Consider the following 15,097-nt stretch of genomic DNA (forward strand, 5'->3'; position numbering starts at 1 on the left):
GATGGAGCCCAGCGGCGGGAGCCGCGACGCCAGGCCCGCCGTTACGCCGGTGGCGGCTGTGCTGCCGGCGGGCGGGAGCGGGGAGCGCCTGGGTGGCGCCACCCCCAAGCAGTTCTGCGCCGTGCAAGGGAGGCCGCTCGTCAGCTACGCGGTGCGGGCGATGGAGAGGTAACGAGGCGGGCGCCGCTCGGCTCCCCTTCCGCGCCCTGCGGGCCTTCCTCCCGCGCTTGAGGCCCGGCCGCCGGCTCTTGCCGGCCCTCGTCGTGCCCCCAGTCCCCAGCAAGCCGCTGGCAGCCACCCGCCGCCCTCGCCTCAGGCCCTGGGCGCCCCCGGCGTGGCCGCCCCTCGGAGGGCTTGGTTTTGCGTTTCGGTGGGATCTCCTTCCCTCCCCGCCCAGTCAAAATGTGTAATAAGTGACATTGGGACCATGTAGGCCTGGTGCAGACCGGGGGTGCTCTGGGCTGTGACTGGGCAGGCTCACCTGGGGAGAGGTACCGGGTGAGAGCTGGGCGCTCTCCCCTGTCCCAGCCTGGCCTTGTCACCGCCGTCCCCGGCGGCTCTCCTCTCTCCCCAGCGCTGCCGATGCCTTGAAGCCGTGTCGCTTTCCAGTGCTGCCGGAGATCTGTTTGAGGCCTTCTGCCTCGAAGCTCGAGGGTTTCTGTAGCTGCAGTGGCTGGTTTGGTGAGCTACAAGCCTACCATAGCCATCGGAGGCAGTCATACTACTATCCAGAGGCCTTGAAAAAAGATCTATTCTGCCATAACCATTGGAGATGGTCTTAATAGTGTCTGGAGGCCTCGAAAAAAAAATCCAGTCTTCATAGTTGGGTGAACTCAGTGGTCTACAGTGCTGCATTATGCTTCACCATTATAGTCCATGGTGGAATGCCCTGCCTCAGCAGGAAGCTTAAATACCTCCTTGGCTTTGTTTAAGATACAGTTACTGGGCTAGAAGCTGATAGCTCGCATAGCATGAGGCTGCACGTGTAACTTTTCTTTGTTTACGTTGGAGCGGAGAATTTAAGTAATGGGATATCTTAGCAGTCAGATTTTTCCTTTTCATAAAACTGTTAAGTTCTAGGCATGTGACTGACAGTTAATATATTATTGTAAAATGTTAACATAATGTAAGTCTTGTATCTAGTGTCACTTGAAACACTGCAGGTAGGAGTGGAGTGTCAGATGTATTCTGGATGTTTTGCAGTAACTTGTAGAAAAACAAACCTTTAGATTTTAGAGAGAATAAATGGGGAGGAGTGGAAGGTGGTGAAAAGAAATGGAACTGCCAACATCTCCCAAAGTTCTTAACTCATGGAAACTTGTATAACATCAAAATTGGGACTCTTCTTCCATTCCCACCCAGAGAGGCTTCCCTCAGGTCACTTATTACTTTATGAAAGAAATATTGCTTGTTTTCTTTATTTAATTTTCAACAGCAGCCAGTCACAAAGCTAAATACATCAGTAAGCAAAACCTCCAATCCAAAGCTTGTCACAGCTGTAATTTCTGCCAAAATGTCATGGGAATCTACAGAGATGAATAATATCCTCACTCAGTGTATTGGAGACCTGGAAAAGAGAACAGAGTGAGGTTTGGGAAGGAAATTATATTCATAGTAAAAGAAAGCATTATTCATTAAAAAAAAAATCTTTCATTTTTGCTGCCAGTAAGCTCTGGGAGAATTATAGTTCTTTGAGCAAGAGTATTACATTTATGTCCTAAAGCTGCAAAAAATTAGAAGGTTGAATTCTAATTGTACAGTCCAACCAGGCGCGTGATCCCAAGTTGGTTGTGAGAGTAACAACCTACTGCTTTTGCTTAACTTTAGGAGTGCAATAACTGGTGCCAGTGCTCTCACAGGCAGAGCTTTCTGCCATCTCTGCGCTGAATTGGAGTGTTGGCTGGTATGTACGTTTGTGGGGAGTTGGGAACAGATGTACTCTAAAGCTTGGAATGGCCTTCATTTTCATCTCAACGCTTTTACTTTTGACTCTGAAACTGCAAAGGAGGTACCTTGTTCTTACTTTGTGCGAATGTACGCGCAAAAATGTAACATTGAGGAACTGCAGTTTGTCACATAATGTCACCCAGAAGTAGCAGATTTTCTGTGTTTAGCTTGATACTATCTTCTGCTGTTTATTGTTTATCTGCTGTAATTGAATGAATCATTGACTCATTAGCCTGTAATAACTTCTATTGAACTGGTTATCTCAGCAACTGCAGCTATTTTTGAGCTTTTTTAATCTAGAAAAAATGTAGCCACATATAGACAGAAATAGATGAGGAAATCGAGAATTTGCAGCTGCTTTGCATGTGCTTTTTAAAAATCAGGAGAAAAAGATTTTTACACTGTTCAGCTGAAAGCACTGAGAATCTTAAATATTGATGTGGAAAAACTGGCGGACAAGACAAGAGCAGACATGAATGAATAAGCAGTGCATCCTGTTGCATAGGATGACAGCATGTAGAACGTTCGCCTGCCAATAATAAAGATGATGCCCTTAGGAAGAGAAGGTGAGGAGAAATTATTGGTTTTTTATTCCCAGTACAGTGGTACTGATAGGAAGGTCAGGTCCTACCTTGAGGGTAAAATTAAAGTGTGTTTAGACAACTTCAATGTCTGGTTTTCCCATTGCATTTGTTTCTGCTTTTGTTGAACTTTGCAAGGCTTTTGCATTAAGTTCAACAGAACTAGAACAGCATTCCTCCTTTTTGCTTCTGTACAAACTAGTAGGGTTCTTCCTTCATTTTAAATTCTTTTGTGTATGTTTGTTTAGAATAGAACCTTTCCAGTTCCTTTTCTGAGACAGGGAGGAATCTCAGCTCCGTGTGCACATGCACACACATTTTACTAAAGCTATAAGAGGAAAACAGGCTAAGGTAAAGGTTGATTTTAAAATCGTTGTGGAACAAATAAGCTGCTGCTGTTCTTGCTGTGCTCATCTTTCACCAGTTGTTCAAAGTACAGTGAGAAGTTATGAAAGAGGAAAGCAGAATTAATATGTTTACTGGCAGAATAAAAATTTTCCATAAAGGCTTCAGACAGCTTTGTTTACTTTGTTTACTGTAATGCAGTCTCTTAAAACAGGTGGCCTGATATCAAAAAAACATAACCTGGGGGAAGCTTCCAAAGAATCGCTTCTTCGGAAGTGTCTTGTGTAGTTTATTTGCCAAGTATTTTCCCCCATTGGCTGATGCATGTTCACTGGCTCTACAGGTCACACAATTACAGTTTTGTTAAATGTATCTATTGTGATGGTTCTTTTTGTCCAGTTATTAGCTTGTTCTTGAAATTGCTTGTGAGCTAAAAATAATCATAGCAAACAATCCAATTGTTTTAGCTTTATGGAGGTATCTTTGTTATCTTGTCTGACTAATAAGGAACACTTTCTTTCAGGAAAAAATGGATGGCTTTTGTACATGAGATGTTCAAAATGTCCTTAATGTACCTGTGAAACTTTTCAGACTTAAAAGCTCCCTGCTTCCATTTTTGTACTGTAAAAGATACATATGTATTCATATATTTTTTTTCATATATCAACAGTCATAACAAAGCTGTTAGAGAGCAAAAGGAGGTTATGCTTGCATTCTGCAAATGCATTTTGTGAATGACAAAAGAACTTGACAGTTCTTTTTCTTATTTGGCGCTTGAATAATAAGATCAGCAAAAGTAATATGATTTATCTTGTACCTCTGAAGAGTTTCTGTGGCAGTGAAAGATCGTATCTCACACTACTAGAGCCATCTCAGCAGTGACTGCCTGGTTCTGGCCTTGTTTTCCTGATACAACTGCTGATTTCAGTAGGTTATATGTTAAATAGGTTGTTACTACTGGTCTGAGTAAGAGTTGCAAGAAACTGAGTGTGATTATTTAAGCCTTATGTCAGATTTCAGGCTCAGCGCTGGTTTGTATGTGAGTGAACTGATAGAAGGTTAAACCTCAGTCACATCTGTACCTGAGCATGCCATTTAGGTGATACAGTCTCAGAGCATAACTCATTGGTTATTTAATTTCCTCTGCAGTCTGTGTTGTGAAGCCATGTAATAGCTTAATCTGTTGCTGAGCTAATGAGCTCCTTTACTTTGAGTTCTAGCTCAGCTAATATAAGTGTATGTACTTTTGTTTGAAATTTAATGAAACAGTACTGTTTTCTGCTAGGTCTGTCTGTAGGTGATGACCAGAAGGACAGTCGCAGGAAACAAACATATAGTCCTTTTCTGCCTCATTGTTCTCCTCCTACTGATACTGAGGTCCTCCCAAGGCAGTTGTAAAGTGATTATAACTGGGGTTGTTACTTTTGTTTCATTTGATCAGACCTGATTTTCCACTTTAGAACTACAGCCTATGTTGTATGGAAGCACTAGAGTTCTGTATTTAGTGCTTGTTAAAGCACATTGGGGTACAGTATTCTGATCTTTTTCACGCCTTGTGCTGATTCTTTCTGAAGCTTGCGTTATCTTGATCTAATATTACGGTTATAAAATGGAAAGTTATTTTTAAACTGATTTTGAGCAGGTCCTGAGCTTCTTCCTATTTTAGTATGAAATCTTTCTGAAGAAAAGGGTGTGACAAATTGAGGGAGGGGAAAAAAAAATCTATTTACTGCCAGATTGAGGGTATACTGATATCTTTCTACTTCATTAAAACACTTTGCAACATTTCCATGAACAGGTCTTTAAAAGAGTAAGCACCTGTGTGGTGCACAGTTCTCATTCTTGAAAATTTGTAGCATACTCTACTGAATTAGTAGTTTTCATGAGTTTTGGTGGGACATGTTAGGCTTCAAAGCCTAAGCTGTTCTTGTACCTAATCAATCTAGATGATACCTTTATACTCTTATATGAATAGGTTGCATCTCTAAATCCCAGCTCAAATTATAGAACATTAGTCCAGAACGAGTTTAAGGAGGACATACTCAAGTTTATAAATGTGTTTATCCAGACACAGGGTGGAGCTGTGACCGCATCCTGTCACTTTTTGGTGTATTGTACCACTGGAGGCCTTAAGCCATTCCACCCTCCCTGTGCAGAGATTTATCATAGGCTGGCCAGTACTTCTGTTCTCTTCCCTTCTTCTCAGAAGATGCTGCATACTACCCAGTTGCCTCATAATCTGTTTAATTTGGCTCCAGAATGGGAAATGTCAGTGCTCTTCTTACGCAGTCACTGGTGAATGTGCAGACTGTCCACTGTTTCTGGGAACTGTGTAAGGCTATAGTCTTTCTGTAAAGAGTTCTGCAGAGCTCTTATTCTCCTTTACTGTGAAATAGCTCTTCCTGAATTTTGCTTTATTTAAATGACTGACCCTCAATATTCAAAAGAAGAACTGAGATGAATCCAATTAGTTTGCTCTAGTTCTGAGTTGAATTCATGCAGAGGTGCTAAGTTTTGTGGCTAAATGTAAGACAATGCCAGAACTCATTTGAGAGATTTGAAAACCTTTTGATGAACCTGTGGTGAGTGACAAGTTGAAATGAAACTTGAAACCATATGACTTCAGATTTTAGATTTGAACAACTTCAATACTTAAAAAAATGCTGAGAATATGTTGGTTTGGCTGTATTTTCTGCCTTTGTTAATAGTAAAATGAACATAAGGACAAATATTTTTCTTTTGAATAATGCTAATAGCTTTAGTAGCTAATAGCTACCATTTATACCATAGCTTCCATTTATTTTATTTTTAATAGTTATTTTAAAATTTATTGAAATGATTTTCCATGGAGTTCTATTAATTACAGAAAAACCATACGGAAGGTGGAAGATGCTCTGTTGTGTCACATAGTTCTAGGGGAGTGATTTGTATCACAGATGACTGCTTTTGGAGTAAGGATAGCTCCTAGGCAATGCCTTCTCATGTGCTATTGCAGAAACCAATACCTTGAGTCTGTATATTTCTGAACTGTAAATTCCTTACTCTTATTTTTCTGACTGGAAGTATTTAATACCTTAGTCTGTCTTGTGTCTGCAAAATTAGTTTCAATACCTCTACTAGTTTTAGTTGAGAGAATATATCTTACTTGTCTCCCTTCCTAGTTGGATGTGTAGGCTACACATGAGTAACTTTACTATAGTAAATAGTAAATTGTTTTTGTAATCATTGCTGATCTGATGAGTTTCTTGTCTGTCATGCTAAAAAACCCTCCTGTCATCTTTGGAGACACAGAAAGGAAATAAAAGAATTTTAAATCCTTGTTTATGCTCTCTACATAGCATTTAGGAAATAAGTAACTCAAATAGCTGAATTTGAATTATGGTGTTTCCGTTATTTTGAAGTACGGTATGCCACATGCAACTATAATTTGTATTCCTAGGTCCTTTGACACAAGTCAGCCTAACTTCAGTTATGACTGGCTTTCATCTTGTGGGTTGTGGGTCATTCTCCCCCCACACCACCCCTCACTTGTAGAGCTAGGCTGATACCAACAGTAGAAGCTTGAAGTTCTCTAAAAATATGCTTTTCATATTTATGGTAATTTTACCTAGCATAGCTATGTTTTTACATTTTGCTAGCTTCCTAGAACAGAAGCCTTTGTGTGTGTGTGTATATATATGTATTTTTTGCAAACTACCAGTATAATGTTTCTTGTCAATATTCAAGTGTCAGTTTTGATTCATTAGCAATTTGTCAATTACTGCTCATGCCTGTCTTGATAGTGGTCTTTGTTTCAGAGTTCTTCTTGATCTTCTTATTCACTTGCACACAGTGTACTGCACAGTAGAACATGGAGTATTCCAAGTCCCAGGATTTACCAATTTATTGGAGGCTGAGTTTAGAGAAAGCCAAAATAACAGACTGTAGTTGATTGATTTAGAAGTTACATTTGAAGCTAGGAATGAGGCTGGAGTAAGAAATGTTTTGAAAGCTTTTCAAAGGGTTGTCAGAAGGTGTGCTTTTTTCCCCTCTGCAAACCGGTTGTTGGAAGCAAGTCCCTTCCCAGAATTCCAGTTACTTTGGTTGACATCCATGTATTGGTAGAGATCCTCTCATGTAGCTCTCTAGGGGTGGAGTGCTAATACACACACAAAAACCACGGACCTGAGTATATTGAGAGATGCTTTATTTAGCCATCTTGAATTTCTTTTGATATGGATTTTTGTTTCAAGGAGATATCTCTACTTTTATTTAGTCATTCATGTCTGCTTTCTCTCTTTGTACTGTTTCTTCTAGGATAAGTTGGATATCTGACATTATTGTGGTGGTCTCTCCTGAAAATATTGAAACAATGAAGTCTATCATTGAAAAATATGGCCACAAAAGAGTTATGATAGTAAAAGGTGGAATAACTCGTCACCGGTCAATCTTCAATGGACTGAAAGTATTTGCAGAGAATGAATTTTCCAACCATCTGCTCCAGAAACCAGAAGTAGTGATTATCCATGATGCTGTGAGGCCATTTGTTGAAGAAGATATTCTTTCAAAAGTGGTTATGGCTGCTAAAGAACATGGGGTATGTACTATACAGCAATGCAACTCTGCAGTGTTCTTTGTATTGTACAGTGTAAAATCATGATTGGAAAAATGAGGATTTTTCTAGCAATTATATTAATGTATTATGTTGATTTTTAAGTAGAACAAATTCAGAATCCCTATTATGCAGAGAGGTCGGATGGGGTAGGGAGACATTTTTAAATGCCGCAGGCGTTATTTGCTACGGGGAATAATTATTGCCATAGAGACTATAGTAAGAGTTTGAATTAATCAGCAATTTGTTAGTTGAAAGGTAGATTACATAATGAAAGTTTACCTTTTTTCCATGCAGGATTCTCACCTAATGCTAGAGTGGTTCAGTTAGTGATTACTAATAGTAGCCAAAGAGTACTGCATTGGTTGACTCACAAACTTTGTGTTTTCATCTCAAACTTATATGCAAATCCTAAATAAGTGGTAAGAGAGGTATATCTGTATTAATGCTAAATTTTTCTAGAATCTGTAAGCATTGCAAACTGCTGGGGAAAAGGGGGAAGCGGGAAGCCTCCAACTGTAGGTTGGAGATCCTCCTGGTCGTCACTGCATCTGAGGACTGGGAATATTCATAGGAACCGGAAAGATTTCTGAGAAAGTAAGTGATATGTGGAGGGGAGGAGTTGGTAGAAGTTGTGTTATGCAAGTAGAATGGTAGTTATTAAAGGCATGCACTAGCAACAAGAGGAACTGGTGGATAAACTGGCTGGCTAAGACAGAGATGTAAGAAATCACGACTTAGCTGCAGGCTTGTTTGTACAATTTGCTCTCTTTACCTTGTACTTCAGTTCTCCGTTAATAAGATAGTAGAATGCTCCCCTACTTTAAGGAGACAATTTGAGGTAGAAGTCATTAGTGACAGCAGATTGTTTGGATATTAGAAAGCTAGGAAAATCTACCACTGTTTGTCTTTTCAGGAAGTCAGGTAAGAGAGAAGCTAATTGATAGATGATTTGCAACTTTGACAGTGGAATAAAGAGTCCAAAGAATGAATTGTGGTATTTCCTTAGCGCTCCTCCACCTTTTTTTGAAAGCTCATAGTGTAGAAGGGGAATGTATGACTTGTTAAAATATTTATTATGAAAATTAAATTATATAAGGTCTCTCAGAACATTATGTTAGAAATCTAAACCTATTGAGCTTCTTACTATAGTAGGCCTATACTTTTGTAGATTGGCTTAATAAGAAACAGCAATAAAATAGAAACTCCGCTCTATAGTTTTCAGTGATAAAGAACATAAGTTTCCAGTCATTAAAACTTAAATTCTGTTAGAATTTTAACAAGGTTTTTGACCTTTCTCATATAGCACAAAATAGCATTCCAGAATTGATTCTCTGCCAAAGACTTTAAAATAGATCCCCATTGTAAATCTGTTTTAAATGCGATTCTTAGAGTAGTAGAAGAATGGGGTTAATTGTACTGATGTTGGGTTGAAATGAGAATAACTGTTTTCTGAATGTGTTGGTGTTTAGGTGTCTTTGCGTGTCACAGTATATCACATCTCATTTGTCTTTGTGTTTAATTTTTTTAACTTGTTCACTTTTTCTTGAAACTTGTGTGATTTTAATGTAATATTTTTTCCTGGTTTTCTTTTTAATTGGGTGTAAGACGTTTTCAGTAAAACGGTAGGGAACTAAGGCAATCTCCATTGACTTTCTCAAGGCAGTGTACTCTAGTTCATCTGAACTTCTGACTGGTAAATATTTCCTTACCTAGATCACTGAAGTATCATTTGATCTTAAAAAGGTGATCTTATACATTTGTCACAGTCTTTTCCATTGTATGATGTGTGTCTGAAACATGTGTGGTATTTATTGGCTCTGTGGTGGCTTCCTGTGTTGGCTTACTGAATTCAGTGAGGCTAGGCCATCAGAGAAATAGACTCCAAAAGCTGTTAGCTATTGATGTTACCTGACAAAGTAATTGATTTAAGGAACATAAGAACTTCATTTTATGTAACAAATTAGAAAAGCTTCCTGCCAGAGAGAGGTGGCTTTCTTCACTTGACAACTACAGAATTCTGAAGAACTGAATGACTGGAAAGCCAAGACTCGTTCTTAAAACTGACATGCATGGTTTTGAATATCAGAAAAAATTTGATAGAGAGAAGCTATCACCTTTAGTTCTTCCTATAGTCAAATTCTTTGCATATCTAAAAGGGAGTCAATTCTTCAATCTTTCAGTACAAAAAGTAATTACTTCCTTTTGCATTATGTAGAAAGGTACAAAACCTGGCAGAAACATCATAGTTTTACAATCACTAGTGTAATAGGGGTAATGCTCTATTGTTGTTCATCTGCATACCATATAGATACCATAATTAGGAGAAGCTTTAATGTTCTTTAAAATGGCAATTGATCAAGTAAGTTATTGCACTTCTAGCTGCCAATTGTCAGACAAATAAACTGCTTTATTACACTTACTAATCAGTTTGTTATTTGCCTGTAGGAATCAAAATGTGCACCTTATCCAGAACTAATAAATTATGCCTTAAATCCCCTAAACAATCCCTTGATTATGTGAAAAATATTACTTTGTAACCAATTAAATTCCACTTATGCTTTTGGAATAATTTTGTAATTTTAATTACATGTTTCTAGAAACAAATTCTTTATTGCTAGTAAAAGTTAGGAAAAGTAGAAGCTTCAGAAGGCATCAGTCCAAAGCCTTTAGCAATATTTCATTGGCAACATTGCATTTTAAACAACATAACTAAAAAGAAAAATGCTTACAAGAAAAAAAATCAGGAAGGCAGGGGGGAAACTTGTCAGCTCTGCTATTGAGAGTTAGGAAAAAAAAAGCACATAGTCAAACACTTTTTCTTTCTGTAGTTAACGTAAACTAGATTTGAAAGTATAGTTTACTTCTTTGAAAGGACTGAATCAAAACGGCATTCTTAAAAGCTGGTTTCTGGAAGCTGTCTAACATGATTACTTTATTCTCAGCTTTAGCAAGGATCTGAACAAAGCATACATGCCAATACAGATGTACTTTGCTACTCGGTCTCGTGGACTCTTATTCACATACACAATCAGTCAAAATAATACCCCCAGACAGAAAACACTACATATTGTGCTCAGTCTGTTCCTGTCTCTGAGTTTCCTCAGACTCAGTGCTGTGGTTATCAGTCTTACTGTTATGGGAAGGCTGGAGCAGAAAACATGCACCCATACACATGCTGTTCTTTCACCCAGTTAGATAGTAAAATAAAATGCTTTATGTATGATTGTTGAGTTGCATTAGCAAAATGTGGTGGGTGGCAAACCAAAAAACACCTCTCTTTCTCCACGGAGGTGAAGGAGGACTTGGGTGGATAAATAGGCTGATCTGGTGTGGTATATTGGAATGGGGACGGCAATGCTGGAGCAGTTCTGCTCACTCTGTCCTTTGTTCTTTTTCTCTTAGAAGCAATTATCTTTTTATGTTTTCCTATCTCCTTTGTTTTTGCCATATATGGAATATTTTACACATGATCTTTGTTATCTTTGTTATACTCAAAGACTGATTTTTAGCCAGCTGTAAAGGCTGCATCAGTAACAGACCATTTTTGATTCATATTTATACACTGAGTCATCTGAAGTCGTCCTGTGCCTGTGTTCTCAGAGGTTCTGCTTTCATTGTGTGCTTGATACTCCGGGGGCTCCTGCTGTCCTGTCAGATACTTGTGCAAAAGCAGAATCAAGAGCTGATGACATGCTACCATCTTGACGTGATTTTTATTCCACTGATGGAATGAGTTCTGTAGTTTAGGAGACTGACTTATGTCAATGTAAAAATACATATTAATGAATTGTAGGGTGTTATATAGCAAAGTTAAAGAAAACAACATTTGAAGAGCTACATTATTGTGAAGATCAGAATCTGTTCAGTAGCCCTGAAACTTTCCTGAATGTGTAAGGAAATCAAGTGTGGTTTTGCTGCTGTACGGAAAGTAGTTATACAACGCATTATTCCATTTTCAATTCTGTTTCCAATAGTTATCCATTACTACATACTGATGTTTCCATAGCTTATGGCATTATTGGTCCCATAGAAAGTTATAACCTTCTCAGCCAAGTCGTTAATTGTTTTCTGTGTTGAATGGAGAACTAATGTATTGTTAGCAAATACTTGAAGTATTGTCCTAACAAGATGTAGTGTTTGGTGGTGCGAAAGCACTGGTAAGGGGAGAAACAACTCTGTCACTTCCCAGTCTCAATTTAAGTGATTTAGATGATTCACTGCATTCATTAGGAAGGATGCAATTCAACCAACTGAAATACATAAATCATAGACAGAAACTTAAATTATAATCTCCCTTTCTTCTTTGCAGCATTTCTGTGTTGTACTAACAGAGCCAGCTGTGCCTAATACAACTAGTATTTAATCCTTTTTAAAAAGGTGACTTGATCCCACATTTTTTTACTTCTGGAAGTCTACACATACAGTAATTTTTACCATTTTTTTAGGTAGGATTAGGTTATCCTGGAAATAAATTTTGAGCATAGCTTCCTGTACTTAAGTGGTTGCTGAGGTCATTTTTATGTAATGTCTATAAAATATACCTCCTTCAAATTTAGAGAAACTACATATGACACCACTGTTGATTTGAGGCTGATTAAAATCTTTATGCTTCATCTGAGAAAATAATATGGCTTTGGAAAATGAAGCAGCCTTTAGCAAAGATGTGTCTGTTTAGTCACTCAGATTTCTCCTTCCTGCAGCAGATCAAAGAAGTAAAGAACAGTTCCTTAAAATAAGGGAAATCTCAGCTTGTCCAGCATGTGTGAGGAGCTGAATAAAGTCCTTGGATCATTCTAGCTGCTTCTACATGGCAAGCTCTGGAAGAGATTCTTAGCCATATCTCTCCGGCTAAGGATTACACATGCACACCTCAAGTTTTTCCTTTTTTCACCAAATACTGCACTGAAAAGAAATCTGAGTTTTCATCCAGAAATGCCCTCAGCTGCATTTTGGCTGAGTTTGTGATCTGGGTGGCTGTGGCAAGGATATCACCAGCCCTGCAGGTTAGGTGAATCTTCTGAAAGCCAACTTGGCCTGTTTCATATGCTGTAATGGTTTGCTGGACTGGTTCTGTGCTTATCCTCCTGTTCCCAAGAAAGTAAGTGGGTTGTGGTACAGGTAGAACTAAAACTGCCTTGAGGAGCATTGGAGCATGTAGGAGAGAATTCATGAGGTATCAAATTCATACATACATGTATTAGAGTCACTATTAGAGCTAAACTTGCATGGTAAGGTATAACAATCCATTTTACAAGGCCCTTGATAACAGAGGAGGTCTTAGATGAAGCTTGTATAAAGAGATGACTTGAAACTTTGAATCTGGGCTGTAAGAGAAAGAAGCTCGGGTGCAAGGTTTCCTGCAAGGAGAGGACACAAGCAGTTTTGGGAGAAGCAGCTGAGTGAATTCAGAAGGCAAAGACATTTGATAAGCAGGTGCAGAGCTGCTTAGGGAACTGCATGACCATGTACTATAGTGCCTGTGGCTTTGATTCCTCAGGACTGTGTGTGTGGGAAAGAGTTATTAATTAAATGTTGCAGTTTTGCATTTGGTTGATTTAATTGTGCAAGAGTCCTCCTACAACACCTCAAGATTTTTTTTCTTCTTTCTTCATAATGTGATGCAAATCATGTGTTTAATGATATGCAGTGGATCAGTAGCATTCACATCATATTGCTGATTTTGTAATGATGTAGACTTTCTGGAGGTAAAATATAACTTCTTAACTGTAACTGTAACTCCTGTGGCAGTAGTTTCAAGGCTTCTACTCCACTGAATACAAATCTTAACTCCTCTTTATATTGATTTACTCTAATATGCAAAATGTTTTGTGGCACAGTGCACTCTCACTGATAGCTTTTTGCAATGTAAATCAATAATTAGGGTAAGAAAGATGGCTTGCTGACTAAGATGTTTCATTACTTGTTAATGCAAGATAATACTATGCAGTCAAAGTAAAATAAATAGTCTTGTTAATTTTAGAGGCAAAAATGATTGTTTTTGTGATTCATTAATTTTTATAGTAAATATCCTGTTGAGTTTTTGCCACCTAGATTGCAGTATAGCACTAGTTAAAACAAGAAAGCGCTGGTAGCTCATCTTATTATCATCTTATGTTGAATGAATTTTACATGTTATAGAATCCATTGTAATTGTGTATAATATACAACTACTTCTGACAACTGAAAGGATTAAATATGTCATAAGAAAGTCTTGAAGCACTATACCAGCATGTGCTGCTCTTTAGGTGAGGGATGCTATGTGTGATCTGGATCATATACTTAGTATGGATCCTTGGTAGCATTATGCAGACTTTATACAAACTTTGAAGTACTTTAAAAAAAAAACTATCAAGAAGAAAACAAAACAAAACCTTAATAAATGAGAACACATTGTTAAACATTACCAGTCATTGCACTGTGACAAAAATTAGCTGAATAAGTTGACTAAGGTAATAAGACCTTATTTGGCTAATAATATGATGAAATGTATTTTACTGAATGTACAGTACTATTGTATTTATAGAAAACACGAACTTCCTCGACTGTTCTTGAATTTCTCACAAGGAATGCACAGATAAGGAATGTACTAGAAGAAATGCTATATAATTTGTATGATACCATTAAAAACTTATATATTGGTTTAATCCTGCTAACTTTTGTAATTTTATTCTTTATGGTATTAAATAGTTCATCTGACTTATGGCAGTAATTCATGATACAAAAGCAACATAAACAACATATTTTCAATCTGCTTTTTAAAAAAATCCAATTTTAATGTGAAATCAAATGTTCACATAAATCAGTTGTACCATTGTTTGCAGTACCGCTCTTTGCTTTTTCTTAGTGCGTATGTACATTCTTCATTGTGCTGCTTTTCCACTTTCAGTATGTTCTTGAGCTTGTTTTCAGTGCTGTGTGTTGAAAAATTGCAGCTTGTGATATGCCTAGTTCTGCTTTCTTCCTCCATGTCATATATATATATATTTTCAGTTGCGTATTCCTGTCATCCTGTCCTTGTGGGATGTCCTGTCTTTTTGAGGGGAATCTTTTTGATTTTCTTTGAGAAATGTTACTTTTTCCACAGAATAACATTTAGAATTTAGCATGATGTTGATTAGATCAAAACGATATTTACTGACGCTTAGAGGTAAATGCTTTAAATACAAAAGAACAGAAATTACGTACAGTAAAAAAGAATATGTGCAGTCTTAATTTTTGAGCAACAGTTTCTGTTATTGGTAATCTTCTTTAGTTTGCTATAGCTAATTGGGGCTCTGACATGTCTTGATGTACATGTACTATCCCCAGTTACTCAGATAGTATGTTCTGATAAAGGTGACCTCATTAGAAGAAATGTTTTCTTTTTCTTAAACAGTGTCATAAATATACATTACATTTGTTTAAGGCATCCTGTGTCTTTGAAGTCAGTTCAATGTACAACATAGTGTCAGCTCATTAACATTGGATCAAAGTGTATATTAAATTTCTGATTAAACATCCCCTCTTTTGCAGCTAGGAATAAACACAATTATAACTTCTTCCTTCCTGGTGTTGGTTTAAGATTAACATGTGCCCAATTTTAGTGAGTTCGGCTGTTGCTCCTAGCCAGCTGGGTAAACAGACTTTAAGG

At 37.9% G+C, this 15,097-nt stretch overlaps 1 protein-coding gene across 3 annotated transcripts in view; it reads left to right on the forward strand.

Annotated features, from left to right (window-relative positions):
• The first annotated feature begins 1 nt into the window (after position 1).
• The window catches only part of CRPPA (CDP-L-ribitol pyrophosphorylase A), a 133,871-nt gene continuing 118,775 nt past the window's right edge, over positions 2–15,097 (forward strand). For 2 of the 3 annotated variants that reach the window (XM_076331398.1, XM_076331397.1), the window contains exons 1-2: positions 2–168; positions 7,170–7,449. In XM_076331398.1, coding sequence (XP_076187513.1) covers positions 2–168; positions 7,170–7,449 — 447 coding nt within the window. The remainder of the gene's footprint in view (positions 169–7,169; positions 7,450–15,097) is intronic. The other variant, XM_076331399.1, reaches the window with a different exon arrangement.

This window comes from Aptenodytes patagonicus, chromosome 2 (genome assembly GCF_965638725.1).
Source record: "Aptenodytes patagonicus chromosome 2, bAptPat1.pri.cur, whole genome shotgun sequence".
NCBI lineage: Eukaryota > Metazoa > Chordata > Aves > Sphenisciformes > Spheniscidae > Aptenodytes > Aptenodytes patagonicus.